We start from the raw sequence: 14025 nt of genomic DNA, 5'->3' as shown, positions 1-14025 counted from the left end.
GTACTGTTAATATTGGACCCGCTAACTACACAATATTGTACAGACACTTTCCAAATCTTGATCCCTACTTAAGTGTGGGGGATTTTTGGGGTGAAACCTCACTTACATCCATCAGTGCTGCATTGATGTAGTTACTGCTCTCGCCGTCTATGGTTATGAGAAAAGGCAGACATCGGTCTGGTGGTAGGACATCCATGCAGCGGTTCTTCTCGTGATTCCGCGGTAACAGAGCTATGCTGCAGTCCTCCACCCGTAGCGTTGGGGTCACCATGTTTAAAGTCTGCAAGAAAAAAGAAAGCATTTGAGGTAAATGTGGAGGAAGCACAAAGTCAACAGTGGTGAACTTCAGGGAGACAAATAATGTTTTCCATGAACGAGAGCAAACGCTTAGCGTGACAGGCATGACAAGGATCATGGAGGGTGGCGCAGGTCGTTGTAAATGGATCTTAATTCTGCTGAAAGGATTATAGGTGAAATCAAATGTTGCATGACTTCAACTGGTTCATGTTCTTTAAACCCAGGGAGGTTCATTTGTTGTTACATTGCGTGGATTATAATTACTAGATCAACTTCGATTATATTCTAGGAGTACTAGTTCCCTGTCACTTCAACAACTCTAATGCTTCTGAACAAGTCTACAGGCAGGAACCAGATCCACTCTACCCTACTGATGGCTAAAAACAGGAGGTTTGCACAATCTATCACAAATACAACAACAAAACCTAAAAGACATGCAAGAACCCTTTGGTGACCACACCCTTCCTAGCTACTCCCAAAGAGTAGCTGTACCATCTCAAGCACCAGTTGACAGTCTCGGTACAGCAGTCATAGCTTCTGCTGTTTATGGCACATGTATGTTTCTTTGACATTTTGCAGGCGAAAGCAATCTAGTGCAGGTCAGTCTGCATGCAAGCGAACTCGGCTTTACGGCATCAGGGCTTGCGGTTTTTCAGAACATCAGTGGTAGGGTTGCACCTCTCCAAAAAAGAGCTACATGTCATGGATCCTATCTGTCTGTAGTCTTTTCGTTGGCATATAACAGACATGAAAATTAATGCAGAGGAAAAGTAGATGTTTTGCGCTTGAGCGAAACTTAGTAGAAAGAACAACACAGAATTCGATCAGTTCCACAGTCCAGTAATACACTTCTCTTGCCCAAAACGTGGCCTATTGTCAAACCATTTTCACCCCTAAGATAAAATGTGCACATTTTTAAATTGCTTAAATCAACGAGAGAGAGAGGACTAGATAAGCTAGACCGTATCCCCTGTATTATGTATGTATATCAATAAGGACTAGCTAGTTTAAGGGAAGTAGAAGACTCAGGTATGTACGTCAAAATAAGGAAAAACGTTGTTTTCCTTATAAAGCCCTCACCCACCGACCTAGTCGGTGGCATTCTTCATCATCGGGCCCACCACAGTGGCACCGAATGTGCCCCGGGTGTGCTTCAACACCAGGTGACTGCGGAGCTGGTATGTTGCTGAGTGTGCAGTGGATAGGGTGAGAAAGGTGAAGTTTAAAAGCTATACCATAGGTCCCAGCACCCGAGGGTAAATTATTTTAATGAACTGGGCCTCTGTTAGCAGATAAAAGGCAGGTAGACGTAGATTGGAGTGCTAGTTATGACCTCCAGCATCTAGTGTGGTTGAAGCACACCCGGGGCACATTCGGTGCCACTGTGGTGGGCCCGATGACGAAGCATGCCACCGACTAGGTCGGTGGGTGAGGGCTTTATAAGGAAAACAACGTTTTTCCTTATTTTGACGTACATACCTGAGTCTTCTACTTCCCTTAAACTAGCTAGTCCTTATTGATATACATACATTTTTAAATTCTCAGTCGGAAATGATGTTTTTGTGTGCTTCTCATATTCCAACCAAACTATCAGAATTACATTAGAATAAGGCAATACATTCTGAATCACAAAATGGTAAATTAACTCAGAACGAGCTCGCTGACTGTTGTCCTTTAAAATCTTTGGGCAGATTAATAAGGTAGAAATCCAGACAAACTCGTCTCTTTAGTCTGAAATAGGCCACACATTAGTCATTTTGAAAGTGCTGCAATACTGTTTGAAAAGTCCTCAGAATATTGTCATGGAAATGTATGTCTTACGCAAGTGTACGTAAATCCACACAACACAATAATTCATATTGAAATACTCACGGCAAAGCAATACACATACCATTATTTTACATGACATGTAAGTTTTGCTAAATAAACTTTACAATCAATGCCACCATCTGGGATCAAACTCAAACCCAGGACATGTCACATCAACTGTCAATGAAAGAGTGCTAATCAAATTCGAGTAGTCACATGCACCTGCACACACAATAACAATCTTGTATAAACACCTGTCAAAAACATTGGAATAGTTGCTATTGTTTGATTATTGGAACATACTCCAAGCTCTTAGTGCGTTTACAAAGTTTAGCAGCACATTTCTGATCACCTGAGCCAGTCCTACTTTAAAAGTACGGATTAGTGGAGTAACTATGGGTGACCATGTGAGGAGGAACAGCAAATAACCCTATTTGCACAAGGTAGGTGAGGGAAGACAAGGTATGCTGTGTAAAATTATTTTGGGGCAGAGAACATTTTAAATTGTTTTTATCCTTTTCAATTTCATGGCTGTTATCCGTGCCACTTTAATCCACTGTCATGGAAATAAGTGCCTCTTTTTGTGTGAATGCCGTCAACCTAAGTGGCAAACCTAAAATATTTTAAAGCTATGGCTCATTGTTTTTTCCTGGTTTTGTAAAGTATAGGTTGAGTGCAACTTGAGAACTAAAGTAAATGTAAATTGTGAAATTAGAAATTTACCCCACATTTGAAAATCAAGCAGTTTATTTTAAGTGGAGATAAATGCCTGTTAGAGAGCACATGAAGCATACCCAGCTAAGTACATTCTGGTTCCGCACTCTACAGCTTTCCACAAGCGTACCACTAGGATGTATGGAGTAGGGAAATGGCGTCATATCAAAGAAAAAAAAGGAGACGCAGAGATGATTTTTTAAATGTAGACCTATTTTGTCGCCCTGCTATGAGAGGTCTCTGGGCAAGGAAGCTTGAAAGCTTGTTAAACTAATGATAGGCTTGCAAGAAAAAAAGGCAACCAGGCCACGAATAAAAGCTCATTCATGCCAGGCAGCGATTTCATTTACAACTGTTATTAACATACCAGGTCATGTACCTTGTTCAAAAATACTATGTGTTACATGAACTAAGACACTAATGCTTCTCATTTCCAAATGTTCTAAGTGCTCTGGCGCACAAAAAAAGCAATTCATGTTCGCCCAACGTGCCCGCACTTTGACAGGGGTTCACAAAGCGCATTTGAAAGCGCCCACTTTCCCCGTCAAACTGCAATCAAAGTAAGTGCACATTTGCAATACCTGTGTGGAGAGGGCACCATGAGACAGCCTACGCAATCAAAGGTGGTGCCCAGCCTTTCAGAGGGCTCGGTGCAAGGGAAGGGAGGATACTTTATGCAAATGGTCGTCCTAGTTTGTACTCTAAAAAGGTGTAAGAAAGAAAATAAATCCTCAGCGCCATCTTTATGATGAACTACATAATGAAGTTTAGGTTTGGCAATTTTTGTCCTACATTTGGCAGTCAGTGGAGGTGGACTGCGGTGTAAAATGCTGCTGAAGTGAACTGACATTTGTGTACCTGGCAGCCAAAGATCTAGTAAAAAGACAAGTTTTTGGTGGAGATAGTTGCCAACAATTCTCGAGCTTAAGGTCAGACAAAAATAATCTTGCATATGTCAAACCCACCTCGGGCAGACTGTCCAGGAGCGGCCTCAGTCATTCGGGAAAAAGTATCCCAGCATGGCGATTCAAAGATGTACACAGAAGAAATCATCTCAACGTAGGCTCTCGTCTGTTGCCACAATAGTTTTAAAGCATTTCTCTACTTTTGTCCAGGAATTCGATCTTCAAAATAGTTACTTATTAAAAAACTAAGGGCCTGCCTGATGGAAAAGATATTTTGCAGTCACAAAGCCTGCAATTCACATCACAGGTTTTGTGATCGCAAAATAACTTTTTACTATTTACAATAGACCTTTTACCTGTGGGGGAAGTCTTTCTTACTCGTAAAAGGTGTTTTGAACCCTCTTCAAATCTCAACTAGGAGAGGGGTTGGAAGGGACACCCCCCTCCTATTTGCGATGCGGAGAGGATGTATCAATCGTTTCTGACACTTGTGGTCACAATCCTCTGACCAGATACAGACACCTCAAAGGAGGTGGTATTGGATTATTTAACCCCTTGGCTGCGGGGTGTTTCGGGCCGCGCGCGGTGCCGCTGTGCTGTTGACGAGCTCGGCTCGTCATGAGGCACAGCGGAGCTGCCCTCGTGACGAGCTGAGCTCGTCACACCACACCCATTTTTAGAACGTTCAGCACAGCGGGGAAATTATCCCCGCGTGCGAACGTTCCAACGGCTGTGACGAGCTCAGCTCGTCATGAGGGCAGCTCAACAGTCCCTCATGACGAGCTGAGCACGTCAATAGCACACAAGGGGTTAAAAGGGAATTTGCCCAGGAGGGACAGCTTCCATTTTGGTCATCATGACAACAGCCACAGGTGTGGTGCTTAAACAACACAACGTTTCCCATTTGGGAATCATGAGTTAGGCCTCAGGGAAAGGTTGGCTCAGATGTCTTCCTAAATTAGAAACCTTTTTTTAAGCAGCTCGAGTTCGTTTCATGGATACAGGATGCATTAAAGGTGTTTGGCAGAGGTCTGCTTGTAGGAATAGATTTCTGGATTTGCAGCAAATCACAAAGGGTGACAAACTGTGACCTGCCTAATTAATATTCATTAGACAGGTCGACCCCCGCGAATGTTCAATTTAGGATGCAACCATTTAGTAAGTAGGTCGCATAGCAAATTTCATTCTCATTAGCAAACCTGTAGGTGTGAAAACTGCACATCCTCGGTCCGCAAATGGGACCAGTTCATCAGGCCTTCAGACTCCACTTGGTCAACAAATTAACCGGCAACAGTGATCAGCACAAGTGTACGAAGGCCTCGCGTTCTCCATGAACGCCTAACCTACATGGAATGGTACAGATAGACAGTTTACAAGGCGTGCTTCGCGGTTATCACAAGAGGATCTATGAAACACGTCAGCTCAGATCTGCCTTCTTTAGCCTATTCTTTAAGTCGACCTACAATGTTTTTATAACCGTGTGGTGACTGTCTCCTTCGCCCAGAAGAGGACTGTTACTATATTAGGACATTTTCCCTAAGAAGAATATATGAGTTTTGGGTTAGCAAGAATGATACCGTGGAAACCTAAGTAACCTACAAATTAGTCCTGGCATTACTAATACTATCTGTGATAACTATTAAAAACAAATGTGATACAAAAAGCTCACCTATTTTATCTAGTGTCTGCTTCTAGTGTTGCAGTTTCGTAGCATTATAATGAAGAGTTGTTTTTATTATTACCCAAGTAAGTGGCACTTAATTTAACAACCCTGTAAGATGATGGGCTGGCTTCTCTTGCCTGGATTCAAAGCTACGACCTACATGTTGCACACAGAACCCTGATGTATTTGAGCTGAGCAACAAAGTTACATTATTGACACATGCAAACATGGTATTCAATGGAAACAATGGCTTACCCTAAATTCCTCCTTAATCTGGCTTGAGTTGGTCTGGGGATCCAGTTTATTCATTTCGTAATAAACAGAGCGGACCTGAGATGCTGGCACAGAGGTGTCGCCGCAGAGGCAAGCTTCCAAGATGGCGTCGTGGATGAATACATACTGCTCCTGGAAAAGACAACGCATCCAATGAGGACAGGAACTGAGGTACCGCACACACCAGTCGCAGCACGGGCTCTTGCACAAGGCGCTCATGGGAAATACATTTGAAAACTTATGCGTGGTCTGCAACAGCCCTCAATATTGTTATGACGTGGAGTGAATGAGCTCCAAAACTGAAACGTCACACTACATTTTTAATTGAAAAAGAAAGAAAAAAGAATTGAAACAGAATGTCTGACTTCCGGTTTTGCAACCAGAGTCTGGCAAATTTTACTTTTCATCACCAGACTTTGACCTAGAGGAAGAGAGAGGTAGGAAAGGGAGACGATTGCGGAAAAGAAAGAAGGCAAATCAATGAGAAAGAAAAAAATACAAAGAGAAAAAAAATGCCAGAGGGAAGCAAAGAGACAGGAAGTGTCAAGGTAGAGGCATGAGGTGGAATCAAAGCTAGGTAGCTTTGGTATGCAGTCACCCTAGAATTTAGCATTGCCAGACGTGGGCGCTTTAAGAAAACCTTTCTGGCTCATTAAATCAGAATGTTCTTTTTTTTTTAATAAGAAAGAATAACAGCTGGCACCACTTACTGAATAATCAAGAGCACTATACATCAATCGTATGTAAAGACCATCTTTCAACTCCCCACCAATAAATGGAGGGCTTAAACTAACACCAGAATAATAGGAGAAAGTAGCAATGCCATATATTTCATCGTAAGCCCGTTTGTATTCCTTTTTGATGTGGCACAAACAGCTGTGATTGGAGAATTGATCATAGGCACTTCGGTTTTACATGAGGTAATTGGCAAGACTCTATTTTAAGGATTACAACAGTGACAGCTACCCATTAAAAAATATGGTGCGCATCGATGGTGCCAAACTCACCATAAATGCTGCCCTTCTCCCCGGCGTTCCACGAGCAGGAATGGTAGGATTTACTTCCTGCTCAGTGGTACGCGAATCCAACCAATCCTGGAGCTGCTCTCATCAGAATGAAAGCAGTTCCAGCATTGGTGGAAGCTGGCTAACCTAGTGCTTATTTTGAGGCTGGGTGCCTGTGCCAGCAATCCCCTGGCTGTTTCACCAGGGGATTGCTGGGTCTACCGTGTGCATGTCGTGCTGGCCATAGGTAGTCAGCTACCCAACCCTACATGCGAACCGAAAGGGGCAGCAGGAATCCTGCTGTAGCAGGATTCAGCCCCGCCGTCTGCCTTATGCCATTTTACGTATGCGCATTTGCCTGCTGTGCTCGCAGCAGGAGGGGCGACACGCCTCTGCTCTTGGGGAAGAGCCACCACTGGATTACAATAAAAAAGGAGGATCATATATCTGAGATGACCATAAAATGCCTCATGATAGGGACATTTTCTTTGGAGGCTAGGAGGAAGGTAGATTACTGGGACTCCTTTCTTGTGAAATAGATTAACCAGGATGACCTGAACAAAAAATCTTCACTTTTTTTATTGATCCAATGATTAATACAGTCGGAAATCACAGAATGGCATGGGGAAATCACAGAAGGGCATGAGTACGTAAGTAGGTTCAAAGGAAGTACTTTCTCTTTCAGTAATAGGAGACCAAAAGGGTGTTTGGTTCTTGCTTCCACTCGCACATGAACTTGGGCAGTAAAATAACGCCTCTTATTGACATCACTATTAAAACTCTTGGCTCCTAGCTGCTGCCTTGGTTGCCCAAAATAAGTCTTTGTCTATCTGCCTATTACCCAGTCCCTTCCCTTTCCCATCATTCACTTTCTAGTACTATATGTATATGCAGAAAATTGGGTTTACAGGCTGGGTCCATGGGTGGAGGTGAAACTCTATTCAAGCAGCAACCACAATTCTCTTCTGGCTGAAACGCAAGCAAACCCCAAATGAACCTATGCTTAATACCCCCCTCCCTCCGCCACGGTAGCTTGGCACACAAGCAGTCAGGCTTAACTTAGAGGTAATGTTATGTTATGTTATGTTATGTTAAGGTAAGCTTATAAAGTGCTCTGTCACCGTGGGTTTCCTGGCGCTGATCTGGTGCTGAGGGGGGCAAGGGAGATTAGCTAGATTGTGGGAAGAGCCATGTTTTTAAAGATTTGCGGAATTGAATGAGTGAATTGGAGGATTTAAGCAAGGGAGGGAGAGAGTTCCAAAATTTAGGGGCCAAATGTGCGAATCTCCGACCTCCGGATCTGCAGAGTTTGATAGAGGGGACAACCAGGGGGTTGAGGTGAGAAGATCTGAGGTTGCGTGAAGGGCAGTAGGGACTGATAAGATTTCAGGAAGGCAGGGCAGGGACCGGTTAAAGATTTGAAGGTGAGGCAGCCGATCTTGAAGGCTACCCTCGAAATGACAGGAAGCCAATGCAATTTGGTGAGGAAAGGTTTAGTGGATTGCCATTTCGGAATCCCGAAGGCCAGTCTCGCCGCTTGGTTCTGGACGAACTGTAATCTGAGGAGGAAGGTCTTAGGCAGACCGTGATAGAAAGAGTTCGAGAAATCCAGGCGGGAGAGGACAGAGTAAAGTATTTATGCAGCATTTGAACAGAAAGTGAAAACACAACACCAGAAAAATCTCACACCAATTTGGAAAAAGAGTACATTTTAATACATTATTTGACACACAAACAACAAAAATTAAATTTGGAGAACTGGAGATATACAATTCTAACGGTTTAGGTAAAAATAGTGCTTAAAAGCCCAAAGCACCATCTGTGGTTAACTGGCTGAGTCGACTGGGATAAAGTCACAAATTCAGGCCAACCGTGATGGAGCACGGGCCGATACAGAGACCAGGTTAGTCCCCCAAGAAATCTACCTTAACTCCTGGTTCTGGAGCATTGCACCACCCAGCAGTAGTACCGAGGAGCGATGCAAGGTCCACGTTGAAGATGCATCGCGCAGCAGAACTTCCGAAGCTCTGTGAGGGATGCGATGGAGGCTTGCATCATGGCTACGCCCCGCTGCATCTGTTCTGATAAGGCACTGCAAAGACCTTCTTCAGGTTTGAGTTGGTTCCTGGAAGAGAACAAAGCTGCGCTGGCAGAGCACATTTAGCCCACTACCAAGGGTCCAGGACTGGTGGTGCACCACATATGGGGTTAGGACTCACGTAGGCTTGGTCTAGGTGAAGGGATAAATATGGTTGGAGCCTTTTCTGTTGCTAGGACTGACCAGGAGACCAGCCAACTAGCCCTTGGAGTCACTCTGGTGGTCCTCAGTTCAAGATGCAGGTCCAGACCTTTTCGCGCAGTTCAAGATACAGGTCCAGTCCTTCTTGCGCAGTAGAGCAGCAGAGCAGAAAGGCAGTCCTTCTTGCAGCAGCAGAGCAGTCCTTCTTCTGAATCTTTTAAGAGTCCAGAAGTATGGTGAAAAGCTGGGTTTGACGGTCCACTTCTTGTACCTGGTGTCCAATTTGAAGTGGGAGAAACCTTTGCAGAACTCCTCTTACAAAGGCGTCCGGAATTTCCTTCCTCCTCACCCTGGTCCTAGCTTGTCTAGGGACACAAAAGACTAGTGCCAAACCCTTTGTGAGTGTGCTGAGGAAGAGTTTTTGTGATGTGAAAGTGCGGTAGGTGTCAGCTCCGCCCCATATCAAGTCAGAGATAGCCCATCCTGCCAACACCTATTCCCCGCCTTTGTCTGATTGTATGGGAATAATACACAAAGCCCAACTGCCAGCTACACCTAGTCATGTGACACAGGCTACAGTCACCATTTCGACAAGAAAATGGCAGCTTTGTGAAAGTGGCATTTCCAGGACTGCGACTTAAATCCAACTTTACCATTGAAGAGAGGTTTACATTTCGATTCTTTAGAAACCAGACTTGAATGTCCTTCCTGCTTCCAATTTAAAGTCATCAGAAATTAAATGTAGTACGATAACTCAATGTTATCTGTTTGAAGAGGAAGGCCTTGCAGCAGCGAAAATATTTTTAAGAGTTTTTCACTACTAGTGGCCAACTTCTTAAATACACTGCACCCTACCCTATGGGCTGTTTAGGGCTTACCCTAGGGTGTGCCTTATGTTTTTTCCAAAAGGAAAGTTTAGGCCAGACAACAGCTTTATTTTGCCAGGTTGAAATTGCAGTTCAAAACTGCACACACAAGCTGCAATGGCAGATCTGAGACATATTTAAAAAGGCTATTTAAGTGTGTGGCATAATAAGTGCTTCGGACCCACCAGTAGCACTAAATTTACAGGCCTGTGTACATGTAGTACCACTTTACTAAGGACTTACAAGTCAATTAAAAGTGCCATCTGGGTGTAAGCAAATTTTCCATATTTAAAGGAGAGAGCATAAGCACTTTAGCACTGGTGAGCAATGAAAAAGTGCACAGAGTAGTAAAACCCAACAAAAACAGGTTCGAAAACCAAAAGGGCTGGAGGTAAAACGTTTGGGGTGGCCCTGCAGAGAGGGCTACCTCCAACAGCATAGTACTGTATTATCTACAATTCCTGAACTTTTGATCCACTTTAAAAAATATATATATGTTGCATAGAAGTGTTCTCTGGTGTTGTTTTGTATTTATATTGTTCATTAACCTCTACTATCTCTCTAAAAAATATTCAACATTTGTTTGAGAGATCTGAATGGAAAACATGTTAGTGGATGAGAAAACGCCATGAAATGCCTCACATATTGATCGATCTTTGCTGAGCAAATCAATGTTAATTAATCTGTTTTGAGATTAAACATGCTACCCTCACCCTTTCCCATTTCTCTGTGCACGTGTGAGGGTGCCATATTTATGAGTGGCAGCAGGTAGGGCTGCTGCTTGTTGCCAGCTTGTGGCCTAGATTTAAGTAAGGGTAAAGTAGCACAGAGCAGCAAATAAATTATCTCCCATATGGGCAGCGAAAGGGCCATCTACCCGAGATAAAAGTTGTGACGTGCTAGTGGTGAGGATGACAACTGTAAGTCTATGTTCATGTTTAATGTGCCCACATTAACTAGCTTCCTGTTCATCAAAATGGTATGGTTCGAAATAGAATGTACAAAACAGGGTAATCATTCTTGGATTTTTTGTAATCTACAAATAAAGTTAAAGGTCTAACCACCCTTGAATGAGGAACTGCGCATGCCTCTGGAGATTGCTATTGCCTGCCATGACATGAATTTCACACACATGCTATTTAGGTAAACAAAGATTATAAATATTCACAAGAAACATGGGGCTGGGGTTTAGGGCAAGGGAGATGACCCTCATTTCTACTGTTGAGGGAGACTTTCTTTGGGGTCAACTAACAACACATTTAGAAATAATGTACATTTGGTGCACTTTAAAGATTGTTACCTTCTTTTAACACCTGAAATAAAAACATGATTGTAAAGATTTTTAAATTCATGCACTTAATCATGGACTTATCCAGACTGTTTTACCCAGGCTGCCTCATGAAGATTCAGAAGTACACTTATCCCACTGGGGTTTACCCATGGCTCTTTTTAGCTCCCTGGCACCACACTTTCTCTCAGAAGATTTGGGAAAGTCTTCACTGATCTCTTCTTAAATTTATAATTCAGACTGTTTAACGCCTCCTTTAAATCCCACTCTCTTTTTTCCCTCCTCTGCAGGGGGCAACGCGATTTGAGGTAACCTCTGGCCACACTGAGGGCTTTAGAAACACTCACAATGAAATACACATCCTACTTGCAGTGCTTAATTTTTAAAATTTCTAAGTGCCAGGGCTCTGACCAGGAGGCCACTGAGGCTTGCACCACACATCGCCCTTGTCTTCGCCGCCAAAACAACTACTAACCATCTCTCTCGCATTTAAATGGGACAGTCAGAATATTCCAGGTCCCCAAAGCTAAAGGAATGGCTGGGGAGGCAGGTATTAGCACTATTTTAATGTAAATGTTATACCTAAACAGCCGTTGTTCTGCTCATCTCTAAATTAGAAGAGCAGTGCCACCACGTGGTAGACTGGCAACACCATGCTTAGAACAGTTAGGTGCCAGTGCGAGCACTGGAAACCAATTAAGTGCCGGTGCTGAGCACCGGAAAGCACCAGCTCAAATTAAGCACTGCGTGACAACAGTGTGTCTCTGGTTAGGTAAAGCTGCATTAGAAAGCATTTAAACTCCTTACTGCACACATGATACAGGTAGAAATCCATGCATTTTTACCCAGCCAAAGAAAAAATACTACCACCTGCTAAAAAGAAGATTATATATAATATGCAATCCTCGTCCTAGTGGCCTCCCATCATAGGCCAGACAATCTTCGGTGTCCGCCACTCGAAAAGGTTATCATGCATGAAGGAATAACACAGATGTTTAATACTGTTCCAAACCACCAATCAATCCCAACCAGCACTATAATCGAGTCAGCTCTGTCCGGGATCATCTCTTTAAAGATATAATTGACTAGACCTATATCTCATCACAGAGCCACAAATGTGAAACATGAACGCATTATTCAGAATGAGCTTGGAGTAAGTGTCATTTAGTAGAGTTTTGTTTCATCGACTTTCAGTTACCACGCTGGATCTCTCGCAAGTATTCATCTTCAAGCCAATTTCCACAAGACTCGAGACTACAGAATACCAGAAGAGTGCAAAAAGTACAAGAAAAAAAGAAATCAAGAAAGTCGATGCAATTTAGATTGAATCACTTACATATTTTCAGTGGGTAATAGGCGGAATAATGACTCTTGGAAAAATACAGTAATATTCAACTTCGGAGGTGCCACCCAGTAACTATGCCGAAAAGATGAGATTGCCACATTGCTTTTGAGCACGAAGTCACTGTTCCTTTGGTTGGTAGAAGTGCCTTTTATCTGACAAAAGCTTCTTTTTTAATAGCATTATGCGTCAATAATGTGTTTTAGGAGTCTTAACAAAAGACACACAATTAATGGACGGATTGCAGAACAAATCAAAACATTCACCCCGAGTCAAGAGATCTGGGTTAAATCCATCACTCTTTTGCTCACCATGCCACCCCAGTTTAGACCCGGCTATATGCAAATCAGCCTTGACCCTGTGCCTCATGGGAACAGTCCAGCCCGAACTGCCAAGCCAGGTCCTCCCTGGACCGGAAACAAGCATCCTAGGACCGGTTTAAGGGGTTTCACCCCTCTTCAGCCAGAATAGTTTAGGAGTCTTAACAACATTATAGCTCCCGGGAAAAGCAGTGCACTGGGCCCTGCGTACACAAACCACTCACGGCAAAAAAAATGTTTTACTGAAAATTTGTGTTAAATTCTGGTCTGCATGCGGCCCCTATGTTCATGTGGCCCCCGGGCAACTGCCCAGCGTGCCCATGCAATACGATTGCACTTGCTTTGGGTCGGCATGGGTAGAGGGAGAAAATGTAGGAAGGAAAGGCTAAGAGCATACCTCAGTCTGTACCATGTTGACTCTCCGCGATCGAAGCTCCCTCACACAGTTGTATATGTCAACGACTCCTTCCCTGTCCGCCATATCCAGCATAATGTCAATGACGATAAAGCAGCCGGTTCTACCTGCTCCGGCACTAGGAAGAGAGCATGTCATTACCAATATAGCATATCTCAGGGAAGTCAGTATATCATCACACTTATTAACGCTCCCGCCACCATAATCAAATCTCAAAAATCCCAATAACCATTTTTTAGAAAAATAATGATCACATTTGTGCCTGATCTGGTGACAGAGCATATAGATTCACCAAAGAAACACTCCCCAGTCAAAGGTCGCCACAGAAGAAAGACTAGACCCCATGGATGTGTATCTGCCACTCAGCAGCGTAGACAGAGTGTCACGGGTCCTGGTGCAAGGGAGGAAAATGGGTCCCCGGCTACTGTTTGAATGATCAAATACACCAATAATCAGGGTTTAGTCACCACTCAGACCTCTGGGCCCCGGTGCCACTTCACCTGCTGCACCGACGGAAGCTACACTCCTGATGCTGCTACTCTATGCATACACATGGTAAACCAGCATTCTGTTCTCCGTACCTGCAGTGTATAACCAGGGGACCTGAGTTGGGTGGGCTTTTGGATTTGACCTGCCGTACGAATCCCAGCAGACCGGTGGCGTGGTAGGGTACTCCATGATCCGGCCAACCAGTGAAGTGAAACTGACGGATTTCTCGGATCTCATGTGCACCTCGCTGTAAAAACATAAGGGCAGGAAGAAGTTATACAATCAAACAGTTTTAAACAATTAAAAGCAGTGCTTTAAATGGGCCGGTACTGTCCGGTATAGTGTACCGGCACATTTTTATTTTGGGAGGGAGAGTACCGGCACTTCTCAAGAGAAATGCT

At 43.6% G+C, this 14025-nt stretch overlaps 1 protein-coding gene across 1 annotated transcript in view; it reads right to left on the bottom strand.

The window, feature by feature from the left end:
* PTPRM (protein tyrosine phosphatase receptor type M) overlaps window positions 1–14025 on the bottom strand; it is a 1525420-nt gene that overhangs the window by 46826 nt on the left and 1464569 nt on the right. The window contains exons 27-30 of the mRNA XM_086967355.1: window positions 13717–13871; window positions 13118–13253; window positions 5644–5793; window positions 107–280 (exon numbers count right to left, since the gene is read on the bottom strand). Of these exons, the coding sequence (XP_086823481.1) occupies window positions 107–280; window positions 5644–5793; window positions 13118–13253; window positions 13717–13871 (615 nt within the window). The remainder of the gene's footprint in view (window positions 1–106; window positions 281–5643; window positions 5794–13117; window positions 13254–13716; window positions 13872–14025) is intronic.

The sequence above is a fragment of the Lissotriton vulgaris genome, chromosome 4_1 (genome assembly GCF_964263255.1).
Source record: "Lissotriton vulgaris chromosome 4_1, aLisVul1.2, whole genome shotgun sequence".
NCBI classification, from domain to species: domain Eukaryota; kingdom Metazoa; phylum Chordata; class Amphibia; order Caudata; family Salamandridae; genus Lissotriton; species Lissotriton vulgaris.
Note: the sequence above shows the minus strand (reverse complement) of the source record. Positions and strands in the feature narration are given on the sequence as shown.